This window comes from Odocoileus virginianus, chromosome 20 (assembly GCF_023699985.2).
Source record: "Odocoileus virginianus isolate 20LAN1187 ecotype Illinois chromosome 20, Ovbor_1.2, whole genome shotgun sequence".
Classification (NCBI taxonomy): Eukaryota; Metazoa; Chordata; class Mammalia; order Artiodactyla; family Cervidae; genus Odocoileus; species Odocoileus virginianus.
Window position 1 is genome coordinate 5,513,605 of NC_069693.1, and position 19,449 is coordinate 5,533,053.

General features: G+C 45.4%; 1 protein-coding gene across 3 annotated transcripts; it reads left to right on the forward strand.

The window, feature by feature from the left end:
* Positions 1-3,661: 3,661 nt before the first annotated feature.
* On the forward strand, positions 3,662-18,443 carry LOC110133140 (zinc finger protein 420). 3 transcript variants are annotated; one of them, XM_020886902.2, is made up of 5 exons: positions 3,662-3,738; positions 9,402-9,493; positions 10,243-10,369; positions 11,793-11,894; positions 15,185-18,443. In XM_020886902.2, the coding sequence occupies exons 2-5, from the start codon at positions 9,440-9,442 to the stop codon at positions 17,065-17,067; spliced, it is 2,166 nt and encodes a 721-aa protein (XP_020742561.2). In that variant the 5' UTR covers positions 3,662-3,738; positions 9,402-9,439; the 3' UTR covers positions 17,068-18,443. The 3 variants fall into 3 exon arrangements, with proteins under 3 accessions (XP_020742561.2, XP_070306562.1, XP_070306563.1); XM_070450461.1 differs by having other exon boundaries at positions 3,682-3,738; positions 9,405-9,493; XM_070450462.1 differs by lacking the exons at positions 3,662-3,738; positions 9,402-9,493 and having other exon boundaries at positions 10,280-10,369; positions 11,793-11,898.
* Positions 18,444-19,449: the final 1,006 nt, after the last annotated feature.

A 19,449-nucleotide genomic window follows, 5' to 3' on the forward strand; every position in this document is an offset into this window, starting at 1 on the left:
TCAATGTCTCCATCAGTATCTGGAGGACTCTGCCTCAGCTGGTGTCCGGCTCTGCTCCCCTGACTGAGTGCTTCTCAAGGGTTGAGACCATGTCTCACTCATCTGTCAATTCCAATTACCCTAATTCAAAGTAGAAGTTATTTAGACTTTCAAGAGTGATCGATAAATTACGATGAGGACTTCAGGGGGGCAAGCATTGATACTTTTTTTGGGGGGGGGGAATGCATCTGAAAGGAGAAGCACTGTGGTGCAACCATAAAGGTCAAAAGCTTGCCTGTTGCCTGATACCTATCTTACCTGTTGCCAAGATACCAATTTTAATACCTGCACAGTAGAGCTCACTTTGGGGCGGTCTTGAAGAGAGATAACAGAGGAGGTGACCTCTGAAACAGAACCATCTCCAGTTGAGAGGACTTTAGAGTTGTTTCCAGCCTCTCCAAGCGTAGGCGTACTTCTCAGGAGGTCACGTCGCTCCCGATGTGCTCGCCGTCCCCTTCACCTGCACCACTGGCCTGCGTTTGGGGGTATTGCAGCCCCTTCGGAGATGCTCACTTCTTAAGCTGGTGGGCAGACCAGTGCCTACCCTGGGAAAGCTTTTAGCTTGGGGGGATGAAGAGAGCCTAAGCTGGTGGCTTCAAGATGCTTTTTGCTTGGGTAGTAGTGTTTTTTTGGTTTTTAGAAATATCTTCACACTACAGGTCCAGCCACTGCCTATTTTCCTGGGAATTTCCTTGGAGTAATACACAATAGATGGGTACTTAAACTGTTCATAAATTATAGTGTGATAAAAAAATTATAGTGTGATGAGAGCTCCAGGAGAGCTCAGTCTGGGGTGGGAGAGGCAGATAGTTACCTAATAATTACAATACAGCCATTATTATACTATCAAGGTGGTGGGAACCCAAGGGTGGGAGTTGCCAATTCTGGCTAGGCCAAATGGCAATGAAATGGAGCAGGACTCCATGGTCCTTCCCCCCATGTCCTCAGCCAGCCTTTTTTTTTTTTTCCTGTGCAAAAACTTCAACTAAAGAATAAGCATCATCAGAAAAGTGAGAAAATGCAGAAGAAAAAAACAAAATAATCCAACAAGACTAAATAAGAGTTTAGTATTTAAACATGGTTAAGGAACTTTAGTTCCTTCTCAAGGGTTATAGCTAATAGTCTGAGCCACATCCTATGAGCTGTCTTGTAGATATTTAAATACCACCCCAATCACATGGAAGAAGTTATATACATGATGGCCAGACTGTAGCTGTGACATAAACTGCCACTGTTCTGAGAATTGGCCTCAAGGAAATAGGAACAAATTGATCTTGGATCTGAAGATTAGTTGTACTTAAAATAATCAAGATGCCTCTAGTCAGCCCACCGATGACCAATTTCAAGATGACTGTCAGAGCTGACTGTGCTGTGTCTGCATGTAGTCCCCTCTCTCAGCCTATAAAAGCTTTGTCCACTGGTTGTGTGTGTGGGTGTCCGCCATCCCCCCAAGTTCAGTTCAGTTCAGTTGCTCAGTTGTGTCCAACTCTTTGCGACCCCATGAACTGCAGCACTCCACGCCTCCCTGTCCATCACCAACTCCCGGAGTTTACTCAAACTCATGTCCATTGAATCAGTGATGCCATCCAACCATCTCTTCCTCTGTTGTCCCCTTTTCCTCCTGCCCTCAATCTTTCCCAGCATCAGGATCTTTTCAAATGAGTCAGCTCTTCGCATGAGGTGGCCAAAGTATTGGAGTTTCAGCTTCAACATCAGTCCTTCCAATGAACACCCAGGACTGATCTCCTTTAGGATGGACTGGTTGGATCTCCTTGCAGTTCAAGGGGACTCTGAAGAGTCTTCTCCAACACCACAGTTCAAAAGCTTCAATTCTTCAGCACTCAGCTTTCTTTATAGTCCAACTCTCACATCCATACATGACTACTGGAAAAACCTTAGCCTTGACTAGATGGACCTTTGTTGACAAAGTAATGTCTCTGCTTTTTAATATGCTGTCTAGGTTGGCCATAACTTTCCTTCCAAGGAGTAAGTGTCTTTTAATTTCATGGCTGCAATTACCATCTGCAGTGATTTTGGAGCCCCTCAAAATAAAGTCAGCCACTGTTTCCACTGTTTCCCCATCTATTTGCCATGAAGAACAATATTGCATAGGAACCTGGAATGTTAGGTCCATGAATCAAAGCAGATTGGAAGTGGTCAAACAGGAGATGACAAGAGTGAACATCAACATTCTAGGAATCAGTGAACCCAGATGGACTGAAATGGGTGAATTTAACTCAGATGACCATTATATCCACTACTGTGGGCAGGAATCCCTGAGAAGAAATGGAGTAGCCATCAAAGTCAACAGAAGAGTCCGAAATGCAGTACTTGGATGCAATCTCAAAAACGACAGAATGATCTCTGTTCATTTCCAAGGCAAACCATTCAGTATCACAGTAATCCAAGTCTATGGCCCGACCAGTAACGCTGAAGAAGCTGAAGTTGAACGGTTCTATGAAGACCTACAAGACCTTTAAAAACTAACACCCAAAAAAGATGTCCTTTTCATTACAGGGGACTGGAATGCAAAAGTAGGAAGTCAAGAAACACCTGGAGTAACAGGCAAATTTGGCCTTGGAGTACAGAATGAAGCAGGGCAAAGGCTAATAGAGTTTTGCCAAGAGAACGCACTTGTCATAGCAAACACCCTCTTCCAACAACACAAGAGAAGACTCTACACATGGACATCACCAGATGGCCAACACCAAAATCAGATTGATTATATTCTTTGCAGCCAAAGATGGAGAAGCTCGATACAGTCAGCAAAAACAAGACCGGGAGCTAACGAAAAGCAAAGGAGAAAAGGAAAGATATAACCATTTGAATGCAGAGTTTTCCCCAAGTTGCCAGCATTCAAAATAAAGCATATTTTCTTCTCCACAAGCCTTGTCTCTTTATTGGCTTTTAAGCAGCAAGCAGTGTGATCCCACTTTCACTTATAGAAACAGAGGAAAGTTTCCTACAGGAGGCTGTAAGAGCTTTTCCTGAAAGAAAAGTAGGAATTTTCCAAAAGTATAAAAGAGAGGATATTGTGGACAGAGGGAACAGAAAATACAAAGATCAAGAGATGGGAACTATTAATAACTTGACGTAGATGGTGTTTTCCATCTACATCACATATTCTACTGGCGTTACTTAGTTCAACCTATTCAAACCTCACAACCCAACGCAGAGGATATTTTTAATCTCCCCCTCTACAGTGAAACTGAACCAAACAGGAAGGCGGTTGCCCAGGAAAATTGAGCAATTAAGTAACAGGCTCGATTCGTTCACCATCAGTGGTGTCTTGAAGACTTTTACCTTAGCAGGAGGTAGTTCAGTTAGATGGGTTGACTTGCCTATGACGTCGTCTTGTGTGGAGGACAGTGAAAGACTCTGGCTATAACAGGAACACTCATTGTGCCAGGAGAGCCATACATTTCCCAAATACCATGTTTTCAGGAGCTGCAAAGCAGCTATTTACACCTGTTCTCTCTCCCGACATTCTATTTCTGGACTCCATTTCCCAGCATTCCCGCGCTCTCAGAGACCCGAGGCCTGGAGAAGCGTGAGCCGCAATGGTTTCCGGGAAATGTGGTCCAGTTTGCGAAACCGAGTTTAAAGTACCGGGACTTGTGGTACCGCGCAGGCGCTCTCCGGGGCTCGAAGGAGGGCGGGAAGGCCTGGCCGCCGTGAACCACCCGCGGGGGCGCACAGGTGAGTTCGGATCTCGCGGACCCGAGAGGTAGCAGCTGGGTGTGGGCTGGCCCAAGCAGGCAGGCAGGCACGTAGGGGGCGGGCCAGAGTCCGCCTGGGTGGGAGGGGAAGGGCGCTGTGGGCAGCGCCCCGCCCCCTCCTGCAGCTCGCGAGGCGGCCCCAGAGCCGACTGCCTTCCACTCAGCGCGCAGGAATTGGGCGCCTGCTGTTTTCGAGGAGTCTATCCGAGTGCAGAAATGTTGCGATTTCCTAGAAAGGAGAGTGTACCAGTTCTTCATTTGGCAGGTGAAGAAAGCGATCAGGGAGATTCCGTGGCTTCTCCCAGAACCCAGTGCTGATGAGTGGTCCTCATCACCTTCACGCCCAGGGATGTCCAACCCCAAAGCCCTAGCCTGCTCTGCACGGTCACGCCTTCGGTGCCTGTCCTGATCCTGAGCGTCTGTTCCCCTCTTTGGGTCTCATCTTCCCTCTCTAATATCCCACCATCACCCTAATCCCCATTCTGTCTCCCTCTCTCTCCCTAGGTCTCTGCTTCTTTATCTCTGCGTCTGTCCCCTTCTCTCTGGGTCTCTGTGTGCCCCCCGGCCCCCATAAGTCTCTGTGTTTTTTCTAAAAACAAAGTTTCAGTTTCCTCCAAAACCATTGCATCACGATCACACGAGGAAGTGAACATCCATACAATACAATTGATTAGCTGCTCTGCAAGCTTTCCTCAGACTTCAATAATTGTCCTAATAATGTCCTAAATGGCAAAAGAAAAACCCCATATCATGCACTGCATTCGTGGTCCTATCTGTTTAGTCTGTTAACCTGGAGACGGAATCTCCGTTCAGTCTTTTTTTGACCTTCATCCATCTCAGCAATCCTGAAAATAACACACCGTGTACTTCTAGACAGTCCCTCAGTTTAGACATGTTGGAAGTTCTCTCGTGTTTAGATTTAGGTCACATGCTTTTGGCAGGAATACCTTAGGAATGATGCTGTGTCCTTAACAGACCAGCAGCCTGTGATGTCAGCTTGGCCATCACCGGTCACATTGGTCTTGATCAATTTGCTTGCTTAAAAATTACCTTCATTTTATAATTACAGTAATCACCTTCCCCTTGGAAGACACACTCAAAGATCCCCAGTGGATGGCTGAAATCCCAGAAAGTACTGAACCCTCTATATACCATTGTTAACTAAAGAATAAGACAACCAGTTATTTTACCAGCAAAATGGGCTTGTTCAAGAATAACAGAGAATTGTAATTCTGGAAAAGAAGGTTATAGCAAAAGCCATGGGAAGTTCAACAAATGAGAGAGGGAGCTTTATTTTATAGAGGAAAAAACAAAACAGGGAATTCAGGAAGAGTTGTTTCTAACAAAAGTCCATTGGAGAAAAGTGAAAGTTCCAGGTGATTATGGTTTTTCATTGGCCTAGTTGCTTGCCGTAGTTAATTTCTTGAAGGAGATACAGTGTACATCTTTTCCAGTTTTATGTGTGTTCAGTGGCTAAGTTATGTCCAGTTCTTTGCAACTGTAGCTTGTCAGGCTCCTCTGTATTGGAAATCTCCAGGCAAGAATACTGCAGTAGGTAGCCATTCCCTCCTCCAGGGGATCTTCCTGATCCAGAGATTGAACCTGCATCTCTTGCATTGCCAGCAGATTCTTTACCATCTGAACTGCCAGGGAAGCCTCACTTTAAATGAGGTTCCCCTTTATTAATTTTCACACCATATTTCTTCTAAACAGTTGTACCTATGATAAAGTTGTATTGATAAGTTAGGCACAGTAAGAGATTAAAAATAATAATTGTATATTATAACAATATACTATAATAAAACTTTTATGAATATCATCTCTCAAAAAATCTCATTGTACAAATTTAATGCCTCTTGCATCTTAACTAAGCTCTTAGGCACTGTGACTAACTTTTGCAGGTTGATTTTTTTTTTCTTTTGGCTGTGCCATGCGGCTTGCGAGATAATACCTGACCAGGGATTGAACCCGGGGCCATGGCAGTGAAAGTGTCCTAACTACTGGATGCCAGGGAAGTCCTGAATTTCTTTTTCTTTCTTCACAATTTCACGGTTAGAAGATTAATTCTTACCATAGATCTTAGCAACCTCAGCATGATTTTTTTCTTCTTTCTTTATTAAGTTGAAAACTTTCACCTTTTTACTTCAAGCTTCTTTGTGGCATATTCAAGTAGCCAGCATCAGCATGACTACTCTTTAGCTTTGGGGCTATTATTAAGTAAAATAAGGGCTACTTGAACACAAGCAGTGCGATACTTCAAGAGTCAATCAAGACAACTGAGTGGCTATCACACAGGATGGGGCTTCCCAGGTGGCTCAGTGGTAAAGAATCTGCCTGCCAACACAGGAGACATGGGTTTGAACCCTGGGTCAGGAAGATCTCCTGGAGTAGGAAGTAGCAACCCATTCCAATATTTTTGCCCGGAGAATCCCATGGACAGAGGAGCCTGGTGGGCTACAGTCCATGGGGTCACAAAAGAGTTAAGGCATGACTGAGCAACTGAACAACATCTGGCAGGCTGCACTGGACAAGGGGATGATTCACATACCAGGTGGGACAAAGCTGGACAGAATGGTGTGTGATTTAAAACTGATGAATTGTTTCTTTATGGAATATTCCACTCAGTGTTTTTGGACCACACTTGACCTCAGGTAACTGAAATCACAGAAAGCGAAATCGTGGATAAGGGGACTCTGCAGTAATGAGTGACTTGTGAGGAGAGTTCAGACTGTGTAAGACCTTCATGAAGATTTCATCCACTGGTTTCAGCCCTCAGATGCATGCATTCTTGTGTAGCTAAGTGTGTATAATATATGGCTGTTTGCCACCTGTGAGACTCTGGGTCTATTTCTGAACTGTGTTAGTTCCCCATTTCTGCTGTAACAAATTACCAGAAACTTACTGGCTTCAAACAATAGAGCTGCAGGGTTCTCCTGCAGTTCTGGAGGCCAGAAGTCTGAACTGGGTTTCACTGGGCTACTATCACGATGTCAGCAGAGCTATGCTCCCCACCATGCCAGAGGCTCCAGGGGAGAATCCATCTCCTCTCCTTGCCTTTTCCAGCTTCTGAGGGCTGCCTGCATTCCTTGGCTAGTGGCCCCTTCCTCCAGCTTCAAAGCTAGAGGCATGGTGCCTTGTCTCTCTGATGCCACTCCTCTTTACATCTGTCCCACCGCCTTCTCCTCGGTGTCAGATCGACCTCTGCCTCCCTCCTATAGGGACCCTTGTGATCATGCTTAGGGTCCAGCCAGATAATCCAGGATGGCCTTCCCTTCTCAAGATGCTTATCTTAATCACATCAAAAGTTCATCTTGGGGGACTTTCCTGATGGACCAGTGGTTGAGACTTCATCTTCCAATGCGGGAGATGTGGATTTGATCAACCTGGTCAGGCAGCTAAGATCCCACATGTCTCGCAGCCGACCAAAACATGAAACAGAAACAGTACTGTGACAAATTCCATAAAGACTTTTAAAAATGGTCCACATAAAAAAAATCTTTAAAATCTCATTAAAAAAAAAAAGTTCACCCTAGGCCTTCTCTGGTGGTCCAGTGGCTAAGACTCTGATCTCCCAATGCAGGGGGCCCGGGGTTCGATCCCTGGTTGGGGACCTAGATCCCACATACTGCAACTAAGGGTTCACATGCCACAACTGAGACCCGGTGCAGCCAAATAAATAAATATTTTTTAAAAAGTTCATCCAAGGGATATGTTTGAGGACCATTATTCAGCCCAGCACCTGGTCTATTGCCCACGCCTGTTTTCCCCACAGGCAGAAAGTCCCTTGAGGGCAGAATCACATCTCACTCATCTCTCTGCCCTTAAAACCCTAAGTGGATCCTGTTACCCACATGGGGCACAGAGCATGTTTGATGGATGAATGCAGGAGACCACAGGCTGAGCACCAACTTCTCTGTGTCTCTTTTTTTTCTTTTGGCTGTGCCACGCAGCATATGGGATCCCTGATCAGGGATCAGATCTGTACCCCATGCAGTGGAAGTGTCAAGTCTTAACCACTGAACCACCAAGAAAGTCTCTGAACACCAACTTCTCTTTGTAGAGGATTCTTGAACTTGGTTTCAGTAGCTGGAATCTTTCTTTAAATGACATCTTAAGCAGGAGTCCAGGATCCTGAAGCAGGATTTGGGACAGGTAAAAGGAGCTCTGCAAAATGTGGTCCATCCATACAATGGAATATTACTCAGCCATTAAAAGGAATGAGGGGGGACTTCCCAGGCAGTCCAGTGGTTAGGACTTCACCTTCCGATGCAGGAGATGCAGGTTCAATCCAGGGGTCTGGGAGTTGAGATCCCATGTGCCTCAGGGCCAAAAACCAAGTATAAAACACAAGCAATACTGTAATAAATTCAATAAAGACTTTTAAAATGGTCCAGATAAAAAAAATTTTTTAAGGGAAACCATCACAATATTGTGATTATCCTCCAATTAAAAATAAAATAGGAATGAGGCACTGATTGTGTGCTGTAACATGGATGAGCCTTAAACACATTGTGCTGAGTGAAAGAAGCCAGACACAAAAGGTCATATATGGATGGTTCCATTTATGCGACATGTCCAGAATAGGCAAATGCATTGAGACAGAAAGATTAGCCATTATGGAGGGTGGGGGAGGCTGGCATGGGAGAAGGGAGATTCAAGGGTGACTGGTTAATAGCACAAGGTTTCCCTTCAGGGCGATGATGAAAGTGTCCTGGAACTAGATAGCTCTGATGGTTGCACACTATTGTGACTGCATTAAATGCCACCGAGTTGTATATATTCAAATGGTTAAAATGGTGTATTTTCTATGTGTTTTACCACAATTTAAAAATTACAAGACACTTCTGTGTATAAGATAGATAACCAACAAGGGCCTAGAGTAGAGCACAAGGAAGTCTACTCAATATTCTGTGATAATCTGTAAGAGAAAATAACCATAAAAGAAAGAATGAACACATAATATATATGTGTAACTGAATCACTTTGCTTTACACCTGAAACTGACACAGCATTGCAAATCAACTCTACTCCAATATTAAAAAAAAATTTTTAAGATAAATAAAAATTATAAGACAAAAAGGAGGAGTTGTTGGGATTTCCCTGGCAGTCCAGAGGTTAAGAATCCATCTTGCAATGGAGGGGACATGGGTTTGATCCCTGGTCTGGGAACTAAAATCTCACATGCCGTGGGGCAACTAAGCCTGTGTGCCACAAATACTGAGCTGTTGGGTCACAGCTAAAGAGTCCATGTGCCACAGTGAAAGATCTCACAAGATGCAGCTAAGACCCAACACAGCAAATCTGTAAAAAAAGAATTAGCTCTGCGAGCAGACTTCTGGATTTGATTCTCACTCCAACACTTGATCCTTCTGTGACCTTGCACAATGACCTTGGCCTCTTGGGCTCAGAGTTCCTCACCTGGGGATAACTGTAGCTGCTTCTCTGAGAGCCGTTGTTTGGGTGCAGTGGGCTGAACCCCTTGATTGTGAATGGTGATGGTTACAGAATGGAGGCCTCAGGCAGCCTGCCCTGAGCCTTTGCCTTGGCTCTTAGGAGACCAGGGGCCCCTTTGTCACTAGACGTCTTTGGCAGATTGTCTGTCCAAGTCAGAACTGACGCCCTCTCTGCTCTGTTTTCCTCTAGTAGCTTTGTGGACTCAGGTCTGGTCCTTTCTTTTGGAGATGCATTCCTGGGACCCTGCAATGGCCATCAGGACCCTGACAAGCAAGGGCCAGGTGAGTCTGGGTTCCCTCTTCCCGGAGATAACTTTGTGGGCCCTAGAGGGCCTCCCTGCCTCTGTGTGTGCCCTCAAGACCTTCTGCCTCTCTCAGTACTGGGAGAGATACAATGATAGGATTTCTCTGAAACTGGGAGGTGTGGGGTGGGCCTCAGGATGCTCTGAACTGGGTGGAGTGTTAGATGAGGTCTTAAAAACAATCATCTAATGCTCAGCAGCCTTTTTATTACCAGGTAAAGTGGGTAGTGATGGCTTTGCTTCACCCCTGAGCCTTATTCTTGGAGTCAGGAGTGGGGGTTGGGGTCGCGTAGGAGTCTAGGATGGAGTGTGACTTAGGAATAGCTCTGGCACACAATGACTGGGTAGTTTTTTAAATGTTTCTCAGGGTTGTCAGGTGTGTAGGTTACGCACTGCACAAGGGTACCTCATCTCAATGGCATGATTTGCATATCCTCCCTCGTACATCGGTATATTTATTATAGCAATTTACACGCAGATGGCAGTCGACTGTCACATGCTAGAAATAATTGGTGTAGTACAATAACTTTCCACCAGATGGCGGTAAAGATGGGGGACCGTGTTCTATACGATTGGCCAAAAAGTTCGTTCGGGCTTTTGCCACCCTAATCTGCCGAGTCAGAATGTTTCAGGCCAGGGAGCAAGTGGTAGGCTCTTGACCCATGACTTGTCCCACCCCAGGATTATAGAAAGACATGCCCCTCTGTGATGTAATATTTGCCCTTACAGGAATCAGTGACCTTCAAAGACGTGGCCGTGGACTTCACCCTGGAGGAGTGGGGCCGCCTGGGGCCTGGCCAGAGGGAGCTGTATCGGGATGTGATGCTGGAGAACTACCAGAACCTTCTCTCTTTGGGTGAGTCTCTGCCCCCTGCCCTCCTCTCATGGCCTCTATGCCCACCCACTGCTTAACTGTGGGCATTCATTCACTGGGGTCCTCTCTGCTCCTCTCCTGGGCCCCTGCTGGGTGGCCCATGCATCTGTCTCTCCAATGGCTTCTCCCAGAATCTCCAGCATACCCAGGCGCCGAGTCTTCTGCCTGTCCCACCGACCCTTCAGCCAGTGCCCCTGCCTTCTGCTTCTTTTTCAAAAAAAGTTATTGCAATATAGTTGATTTACAATGTTAATTTCAGCTATGCACCAAAGTGACTCAGTTATACATATATATATATATCCTTTTTCATATTCTTTTCCATTTTGGTTTGTCACAGGATGTTGAATATAGTTCCCTGTGCTATACCATAGGACCTTGTTGTTTATCCATCCTATATATAATAGTTTGCATCTGCTAATCCCAAACTCCCAGTCCTTCCCTCCTGCCCTCCCCCCAACCCTTGGCAACCACAAATCTGTTCTCTATGTCTATGAGTCTGTTTGTTTCATAGAATGAAACATCTGTTTCATTTGCCCTGTACCTGCATTACCCCAATCTCTGCCTCTATCTTCACCTGGCCTTTTCCCCTCCCAATGTGTCTGTGTGTCTCTATTCTTATAAGGACCCCAGTCATTAGAATTAGGGTCCACCCTAATCCATTGGGACCTCATCTTAATTAGTTATATCTGCAAAGCCCCTCGTTCCAAATGAGGTCACGTGCTGAGGTCCCTGGGGGCATAATTTGGTGAGGGGAACACTTCCCCCCACTGCAGGAAGAAAGGAGTTGTTTGTTGTTTAGTTGCTAAATCATGTCTGACTCTGCGACTCCATGGACTGTAGCCCACCAGGCTCCTCTGTCCATGGGATTATCCAGGCAAGAATACTGGAGTGGTGCACCATTTCCTTCTCCAGGGATCTTCCCCACTCAGATCAAAACCCACATCTCCTGCAGTGGCAGGAAGATTCTTTACAACCGAGCCAGCTGGGAAGCCCAAAGACAGCAGGCCTGGGAAAACAAGAGTCAGATGAGATGATTTTAGTTAGCTGTTTTGTGGCACCCAGTCTAGCCGAAGTATGATCATGTGGGCGATGTTGACATCATAATAGCCTATTAATTATTAATGAGATCATTTTCTTTTTTCTCCATGTCAAGTCTTCGAAATGTGGTATGTGTTTTGCATTCAACTTGAACACAGAGCTGGAAGCTTAAACAGTGACATCGGGGTTCAGGCTCTCTCTGGAATGGAGTAGGCACTCAGTAATCAAGTTTAGTGTTGGTCATTAGATCTTCCAATCATTAGGCATCCAATGTATGCATCTCCTCTGTAGACCCAGGGCCTGGGGCCCAGCCCCAAAGCCTCCCTGTAACCATGGCATTCATGGCCAAGTCTTGTGTCTTTTCCAGGGGCAGGGTTTCCTGGGGCCAAACCCGATGTCATCTCCCGTCTGGAGCGAGGGGAAGAGCCCAGGATGGAGAGGAGAGAAACCCAGCAAGTTACCTGTCCAGGTGGGTAAGTGTGTCTAGCAGCTGTGAGACATCTTCCCACCCCATCTGTTGTGATCAGTGATGGTTATTCAAGAGTGATGGAATGTAATATACAGGCTGTCACTTTGGGCCCTGCATTTGAATCCAAGCTCCACTACTTCCTGGCTCTGTGACCTTCAGGCAAGTCATTTAGCCCTTGTGTACCTCAGTTTCCTCATCTGCAAAATGGGATCAATGATAGTACCTGGAATTGAGAAGAGTAAGTGAGTTAACATGTAGAGGACAGCCTGGCGCCTCTCACCCAGGAAACCCCATGCTCAGAATAGGCTCCAGTGGTTATCATTGTGGTACCCAGAAGTGGTACCTGGATTGACATGTTTGGAGACAGGAAGAAGCCAGATTTCTGCCCCTACTAGCCCACAGCCTCATCAGAGGAGGGGACAGAAGCATCTCTGTTTCCATTACTGTCCGTCCTGTTGTGGGACCAGGACTTGCCCCCTCCCCTTCACTCATCACATCAGGCTCCAGTCCTGTCCCTCCTGCCCCCTCTCTTTGCTCAGTTCCCCCCCACCCCACAGCCCTGGCTCAGGCCTCAGTGAACCTTACCTGGACCACACCCCCCAGCTTCCTTCCTGGCCTCCCAGCTTCTGGTCTTACACCCTGTGGTTCATCTCAGACAGCCCCAGATCCCATCCCTCCCCTGCCTACAGCCCCCCTGTGACTCCCCAGTGCCCCGAGTCTGAGTCCTAGCCCAAACCTGGTACTCGAGGCCTTACTACATGGTCCAGCCCATTCTGTCTCTGGCCTCATCTCTCATCACCATCCACCTGTGGTGATATGCTGTGCCCTAACCTCACTCACCAAAGCCCCTGTCCCGCCCTGAACTTGAACTGTGTTCCCACTCTGGGTCTTCGCACATGTTGTTCCCTCTGCCTGGAACACCCTTCCCTGCCTTGTCTGTCTGGCAAACACCTGCGTGTTCCTCAAGGATACAGGTCACCTCTTCCAGGAGGCCTCCCCTGACTTCCAGGCTGAGTGACCTGCCCCTTCTTGGTGCTTTCACAGCTGCTTGCTTGAGCTACTTTTACTGCACTGGTTCATGCGGCAGTGAGAGTGTGGGCCCTGGAGCCAGACTCTCTGAGTTCGAATCTGAGCTCTGCCACTGACAGGCCATGTGACTGTGGGCAAGTGACGTAAGCTCTTGGTGCTTATCTGTAAAGTGGGACACTGACAGTACCCACTTCACTGCGTTTCTTACGAGGACTAAGTTAGCGAACTCTGGACTCTTGAGACTCAAGTGGGTTTCCATGGATGAGAACATCTCCATGTGTCTTTGAAGTTCACATCAGTAGAGAAAAGCACATCCACGTGACTCTTGCAGAGAGGATGACTCAGAAGCCTGCATGTGATCTCTCTAGCCTTTGCGTGCTAAGTCGCTTCAGTCGTGTCCCACTCTTTGCAACCCCATGGACTGTAGCCTACTGGGCTCCTGTGTCCATGGGAGTCTCCAGGCAAGAATACTGGCATGGATTGCCATGCCCTCCTCCAGGGGATCTTCCCGGCCTAGGGGTCAAACCCATGTCTCTAAGGTCTGCTGCAATCCAGGCAGGTTCTTTACCCCTACCACCACCGGGGAAGCCCTTTACCCACACACATATTTGTTATATACTTTGCTGTAGAAACTTTAACTGGGCATTCAACTTGTTGAGTCATGTAAATCCTTCCAGAAAAATCACCAAACGAGTGGATGGTAGTGGGTTCACCCCCAGAGATATGACGACTAAATGCAATGTGGGATTTTGAAAATAATCCTGATGTCATTGGATTAGGCAATGGTTTCTTAGATATAACATCAAAGGAACAAGTGACGAAAGAAAAAGTAAATCAGACACCATCACAATTTAAAAATTGTTTGCTTCAAAGACACTGCAAAGAAAAGGCAACCCACAGAACACAAGACAAACTTTGTAAATTATATGTCTGGCAAGGGATGGATAATTCATACAACTCAATAATAAAAAGACAATCTTGTTAAAAATAGGGTGGCTTCCCTGGTGGTCCAGTGGCTAAGATTCCACACTCCCAGTGCGTGGGCTAGTTTCCCTCCTTGATCAGGAAACTAGATCTCACGTGCTGCAACTAAGAGTTTGCATGCTACAGTTAAAGATCCTGAGTGCTTCAGCTAAGACCCAGTGCAGCCAAATAAATAAATACAAGAAAAAAAGTGGGCCAAGGATCTCAATAGCCATTTTCTTCAAAGACACCCAAATGTTCAACAAGCACATGAAAAGATGCTCTAACACATGCTCTACCCTATATGTGTGCATGCTAAGTTGCTTCAGTCCACGTCTGATTCTTTGCAACCCTATGGACTGTAGCCTGGCAGTCTCCTGTCCATGGAATTCTCCAGGCAAGAATATTGGAGTGGGTTGTTGTGCCCTCCTCCAGGGAATCTTCCCAACCCAGGGATCAAACCCGTGTCTCTTACACCTCTTGCATTGGCAGGTGTGTTCTTTACCACTAGCACCGCCTGGGAAGCCCAACATTAGCATATATTATCTGCTACATAACCGGCCATGGTGAGGACCACAAACCAGGCACCAGATGGACGTCATGAATCCTCCAATTATAGTAAACAGTGCTGAGAGCCTACTACATTTTGACCCATGGTTTCAAGCACACAGAAAAAGATAATTAACCTGTAGCTATGTAAACATCCCAGGAGTTTAGTGCTCAGAATTTAGCCAAGTGTCATTGCCATGGTTACAGAGAGAAATAAAAACTGAGTAAAGTGGACCTTCTGTGTTAACTCTCTCCCTGCACACGCCCACCAGCAATGGTATGAGAATGCTCCTACCATCCTCGTTTGCCAACACTGAATATTTTTTAATATTTTCCAATCTAAAAGTATCAAATGGCATCTGAGTAACTTGACTTTTTAGACTACCACTAATGTTGAGCATCTTTTTACGTATTTATCAGCCACTTGTTTTTCTTCTACAGAATGTCTATTCACATTCCTGCTTTCACTATTTCATTAGACTATTTATCTTTTTCTGATTGATTTGTGAAAATGTGTTACACATTATGGCTAAGAAACCACTATGCACATAAACTGCTTTGCCACTCAGTTTTTTGTGTGCTTAGAATATACTGAGTCCATCCTTCTGTGTCACAACATGAGTCTACCTCATGCCTTTTGAACTAGCAATATGAACTTTGAAATCTTTTTGAGATTACAATGCCATATCTAAATAATCAGCTTCTTTTGTCCTGGGACAGATGAAGTTGATATTTTCCATTTCTTTCAGACTTGGAGACAAGCTCTGCAACTAGTCAGGAGATCCTTCCAAAAAAGAGTATTTCTGAAGAGGTGGCTTGCCCAGTGGCAAAGATGGAGGGAATCTTAAGGGCAGTGCTTGGAGACGCCAAGCTGGGGGAGTCCTGGATGTGTGGCTGTCAGCTGGAAGACCAGGGCAAGCAGGAGAGGTGTTTGAGGTGGTTGTTCACTACTCCCAAGGAAGATACCGATGAGGAGAGGGGCCTTGACTGCAGCGAGCTTAGGAGAAGCTTCAAGAGGACCTCAGCCTTCATCAGGAAGCAAAGAGTGCTTGGGGGAGAGAGGCCTCAGAAGTGGACCAGGTCAAGAAAGAGCCTCAAATGCCAAAGGACCTTTGTCAAGAAGAAACCATTCAAATGCATGGAATGTGGGAAAGCCTTCGTCTATCATTCTGACTACATTATACACCAGAGAATTCACACTGGAGAGAAGCCCTACAAGTGTAATGACTGCGGGAAGGCATTCAGCAACAGCTCGTATTTCATCCAGCACCACATCATCCACACGGGAGAGAAGCCCTATGCCTGCAACGAGTGTGGCAAGACCTTTACCCAGAGCTCATCACTCACTGAGCACCAGAGGATCCACACTGGAGAAAAACCCTACAAATGCAAGGAGTGTGGGAAAGCCTTCACCCAGAGTTCCTCCCTCATCAAGCACCAGCGATGCCACACGGGGGAGAAACCCTATAAATGCCACCAGTGTGGAAAGTTCTACTCCCAGGTGTCCCACCTCACCCGCCACCAGAAAATCCACACAGGAGAGAAGCCCTACAAATGCGACGAGTGTGGCAAGGCTTTCTGTCACACCTCCTCCCTGACTCAGCACCAGACAATCCACACCGGAGAGAAACCCTACAAGTGTAATGAGTGCGGGAAGACTTTCAGTCACAGCTCGTCGCTGACGCAGCACCAGCGAGTTCACACTGGAGAGAAACCATACGAGTGCCCCGAGTGTGGCAAAGCCTTCAGCCACAGTTCGTCGCTGATTCAGCATCAGAGAATTCATACTGGTGAGAAGCCCTATGAGTGTCACGATTGCAGGAAGGCTTACACCCAGATCTCCCACCTCATGAGGCACCAGAGTATTCACATAGGGGAGAAACCCTATGTCTGTAATGACTGTGGGAAGGCTTTCAGTCACACCTCTTCCTTTATTCAACACCAGACAATTCACACTGGTGAAAAGCCCTACAAGTGTAACAAATGCGGGAAAACCTTCAGCCAGAACTCCTCGCTTACACGCCACCAGCGAATTCACACTGGGGAGAAGCCCTATGAGTGTAAAGTTTGCAGGAAGGCATACACCCAGATCTCCCATCTCATTCAGCACCAGAGGACTCACACGGGAGAGAAACCTTATGAGTGCTGTGAGTGTGGGAAAGCCTTTAGCCGGAGCACCCATCTTATTGAGCATCAGAAGATCCACACGGGCAAGAAACCCTATAAGTGTAAGGAGTGTGGGAAAACATTCAGTCACAGCTCATCCCTCACTCAACACCAGAGGATTCACACAGGTGAGAAGCCCTATGCCTGTAAGGAATGCGGGAAAGCATTCAACCAGAGCATCCACCTTATTCAACACCAAAGGATTCACACTGGGGAGAAGCCCTACAAGTGTAAGAACTGTGGGAAAACATATACCCAGATCTCACACCTCATTCAACACCAGAAAGTTCACAGGGGTGGCAAGCACTCTGCATGTAACAAATGTGGAGAGGACTTCAACTGGGGACCACAGCTGGCAGAACACCAGAGACTTCATACTATGCATGGTGGCTATGTCTGCTGTGATTTTGAGAAAGCCATTTCTTGGAGCACGCAGCTTGCTGATCAGAGAACTCATGCTGACTAGAGAGCCTGCGAGTGAAACAGACTGGTGATTCTGCTGTTGGATTCCATTCAGCCTTCATCAGCAGTTGTAACTTCCTCCCAGGGAGGAGCCCTAACACTATGTATCAAAAGAGTTGCTTCCTTTATTTTCCTGGAAGGATGGCACCATTTATCACCAGCTGGGACAGCTTCTGATCATTTAAAGGGCTTCACCCTAAAACCGTGGCTTCCCCCCTATTTCTCAACCTTATAGTGTCTCCAGGTGGTGTGGTAGGTATGGGATGGTCTAAATGAGATGCATCTTCAGCTGGGATCTTTAATAAGGTCTCTCAATTTTCTGCTGTTTCTCCCTTTCTGTTCTTATGAAGTATATGAAAACTGAAAATGTTAGTCATTCATGTCCAAGTCATGAGTCATGTCGAGTCAAGAGTCATGTCCAACTCTTTGCAACCTCTTGGACTATAGGCCACCAGGCTCCTCTGATGGAATTTTCCAGGCAATACTGGAGTGGGTTCCTGGGTTGGGAAGATCCCTTGGAGGAGCGCATAGCAACCCATTCTAGTATTCTTGCTGGGAAAAATACCACAGACAGAGAAGCCTGGTGGGCTTCAGTCCATGGAGTGGCAAAGAGACCCAACTGAAGTGACTGAGCATGGTATGGCACACATAAAATATTTATTGGTATAATCACAGATATGTGATTTTAGAAACAATTTTTTAACTTGATATAATAGGAATATTTTCCCATGACAATGCAAAAAAAATATAGTACATGTTGTACAAAAATATTATATATACATGTGTATGTATCTGTGTCATCATTTGCCATTTTTAACAGCTGCATAATATTTCATGCTAGAGCTTCTTGAATTTATTTAACCAACCTCTGTTATTGGATATTTGTTTTATTTACTTTTTCATCACTGGACATATGTTATTTAACACTTATGCAAATTATCCCCATAAGATGAATTCCTAGAAGCTTATGGGATCACAGAATGTCCATATTTAAAATTGTGATAGTTATTGCTAAATAATCCTCAGAAAAGGATAAACCAATTTACATGACTCCTGAAAGTGTATGAGTGCCTATTTCTTTGTTCCTCCATGTCGTTCACAAATACTCAGTATTAGTCTTATTATTTTTAACATTTCTAATTAAAAATATCCTGTTGATAAGGAGATTAATGATCTTTTTATACATTTATTGATGTCTTGTCTTCTTCAAATTGCTTACTTGCATATTTTGCCCATTTTTAATCGGGCTGCATTTTTGTATTGATTTACAGGATCAAGTCTATGTATTATACACATTAATTCTTTGGTATTTTGTTAGTTTGTTATTTCTTAGTTTTGCTTATGGTATATTTGGCTATATAGAATTTTAAACTTTCTATGTATTCAATTCTATTTTCTTTCATACTTCTCGGATCAACTGTCGCAAAGAGTCGGACACGACTGAGCGACTGGACTGATGTTCAACATCTTTCATGTGCTTCTTGGCCATTTGTGCATCTTCTTTGAAGAAATCTACATTCAGATCCTTTGCCCATTATTAAGTGGGCATTTTGTAAAACTGCCTTTTCCCCAAGCTCCTTAAAACCACCATTTCTATTAATAGGTATGATTTTCCCAGACCAATAACTTCTTATTAGGTATCTATATGCCACCTCCTTGGTTTATGCAGAATGGCTAACTTCCATCCTCCTAAGATGCCACTGCCTGTCTGAAGATTCTATTAATTTCAGTCTATGTCCTTAAAAACTTTCAACCACAACTATGATTGAATGATCAGTATCATTTGCCATGAATGGAAATTTGCACATTTTCAATGGACAGCATTGCCCACCCAAAGTGTAGTTTGGAGTCCTGGAGTTGAGGCATTGTTAAAGCTACTTTCTCACTGGGGTGACCAAAAGGGATCAACAGACTCAAAAGGCAACACTGGTCTCTCGGGTAGATAGAGCAGATAGAGCCCCACCCCTGCCAACCCACAGTGAACATGAAGCACTAGTGAGGGAAGTGAACACTCACTGTGACTGACACACAACTGGGTTGCCATAGCATAATCTAGTTTATCCACTGGCAGGATGCAAGGCTTTAGCTGAATGTTCCCCAACCTCAGTGATACACCACCATCAAATTTTTTAGGTGCAGATGTGTGCCACACATTTCCCTTCAGATCAGCTTTAAAAAAAAAAGAAAAAAATTGATTTATTTTTAAAGAGGACTTACTACCTTTCCAGGAGTGGGGAACTGGTATCTCTCACCAGCAGAGGATAAAGGGGGAGAGGGAAAGTAAAATAAGTACCAGGAGAGCAAAATAATGTTAAATTCTAGCAACTCTTGCCTGACCCCAACTGTATCTTTGCAACTAGAAAAGAATAAACATGCAGTCTACACT

Excerpts from the sequence above, each read along its gene's own strand:
- LOC110133140 (XM_020886902.2), top strand. The coding sequence starts at position 9,440 with ATGCATTCCTGGGACCCTGCAATGGCCATCAGGACCCTGACAAGCAAG. Across the intron at positions 10,370-11,792 it reads CCAGAACCTTCTCTCTTTGG|GGGCAGGGTTTCCTGGGGCC; the intron begins GTGAGTCTCTGC and ends TGTCTTTTCCAG. Across the intron at positions 11,895-15,184 it reads CCAGCAAGTTACCTGTCCAG|ACTTGGAGACAAGCTCTGCA; the intron begins GTGGGTAAGTGT and ends CATTTCTTTCAG.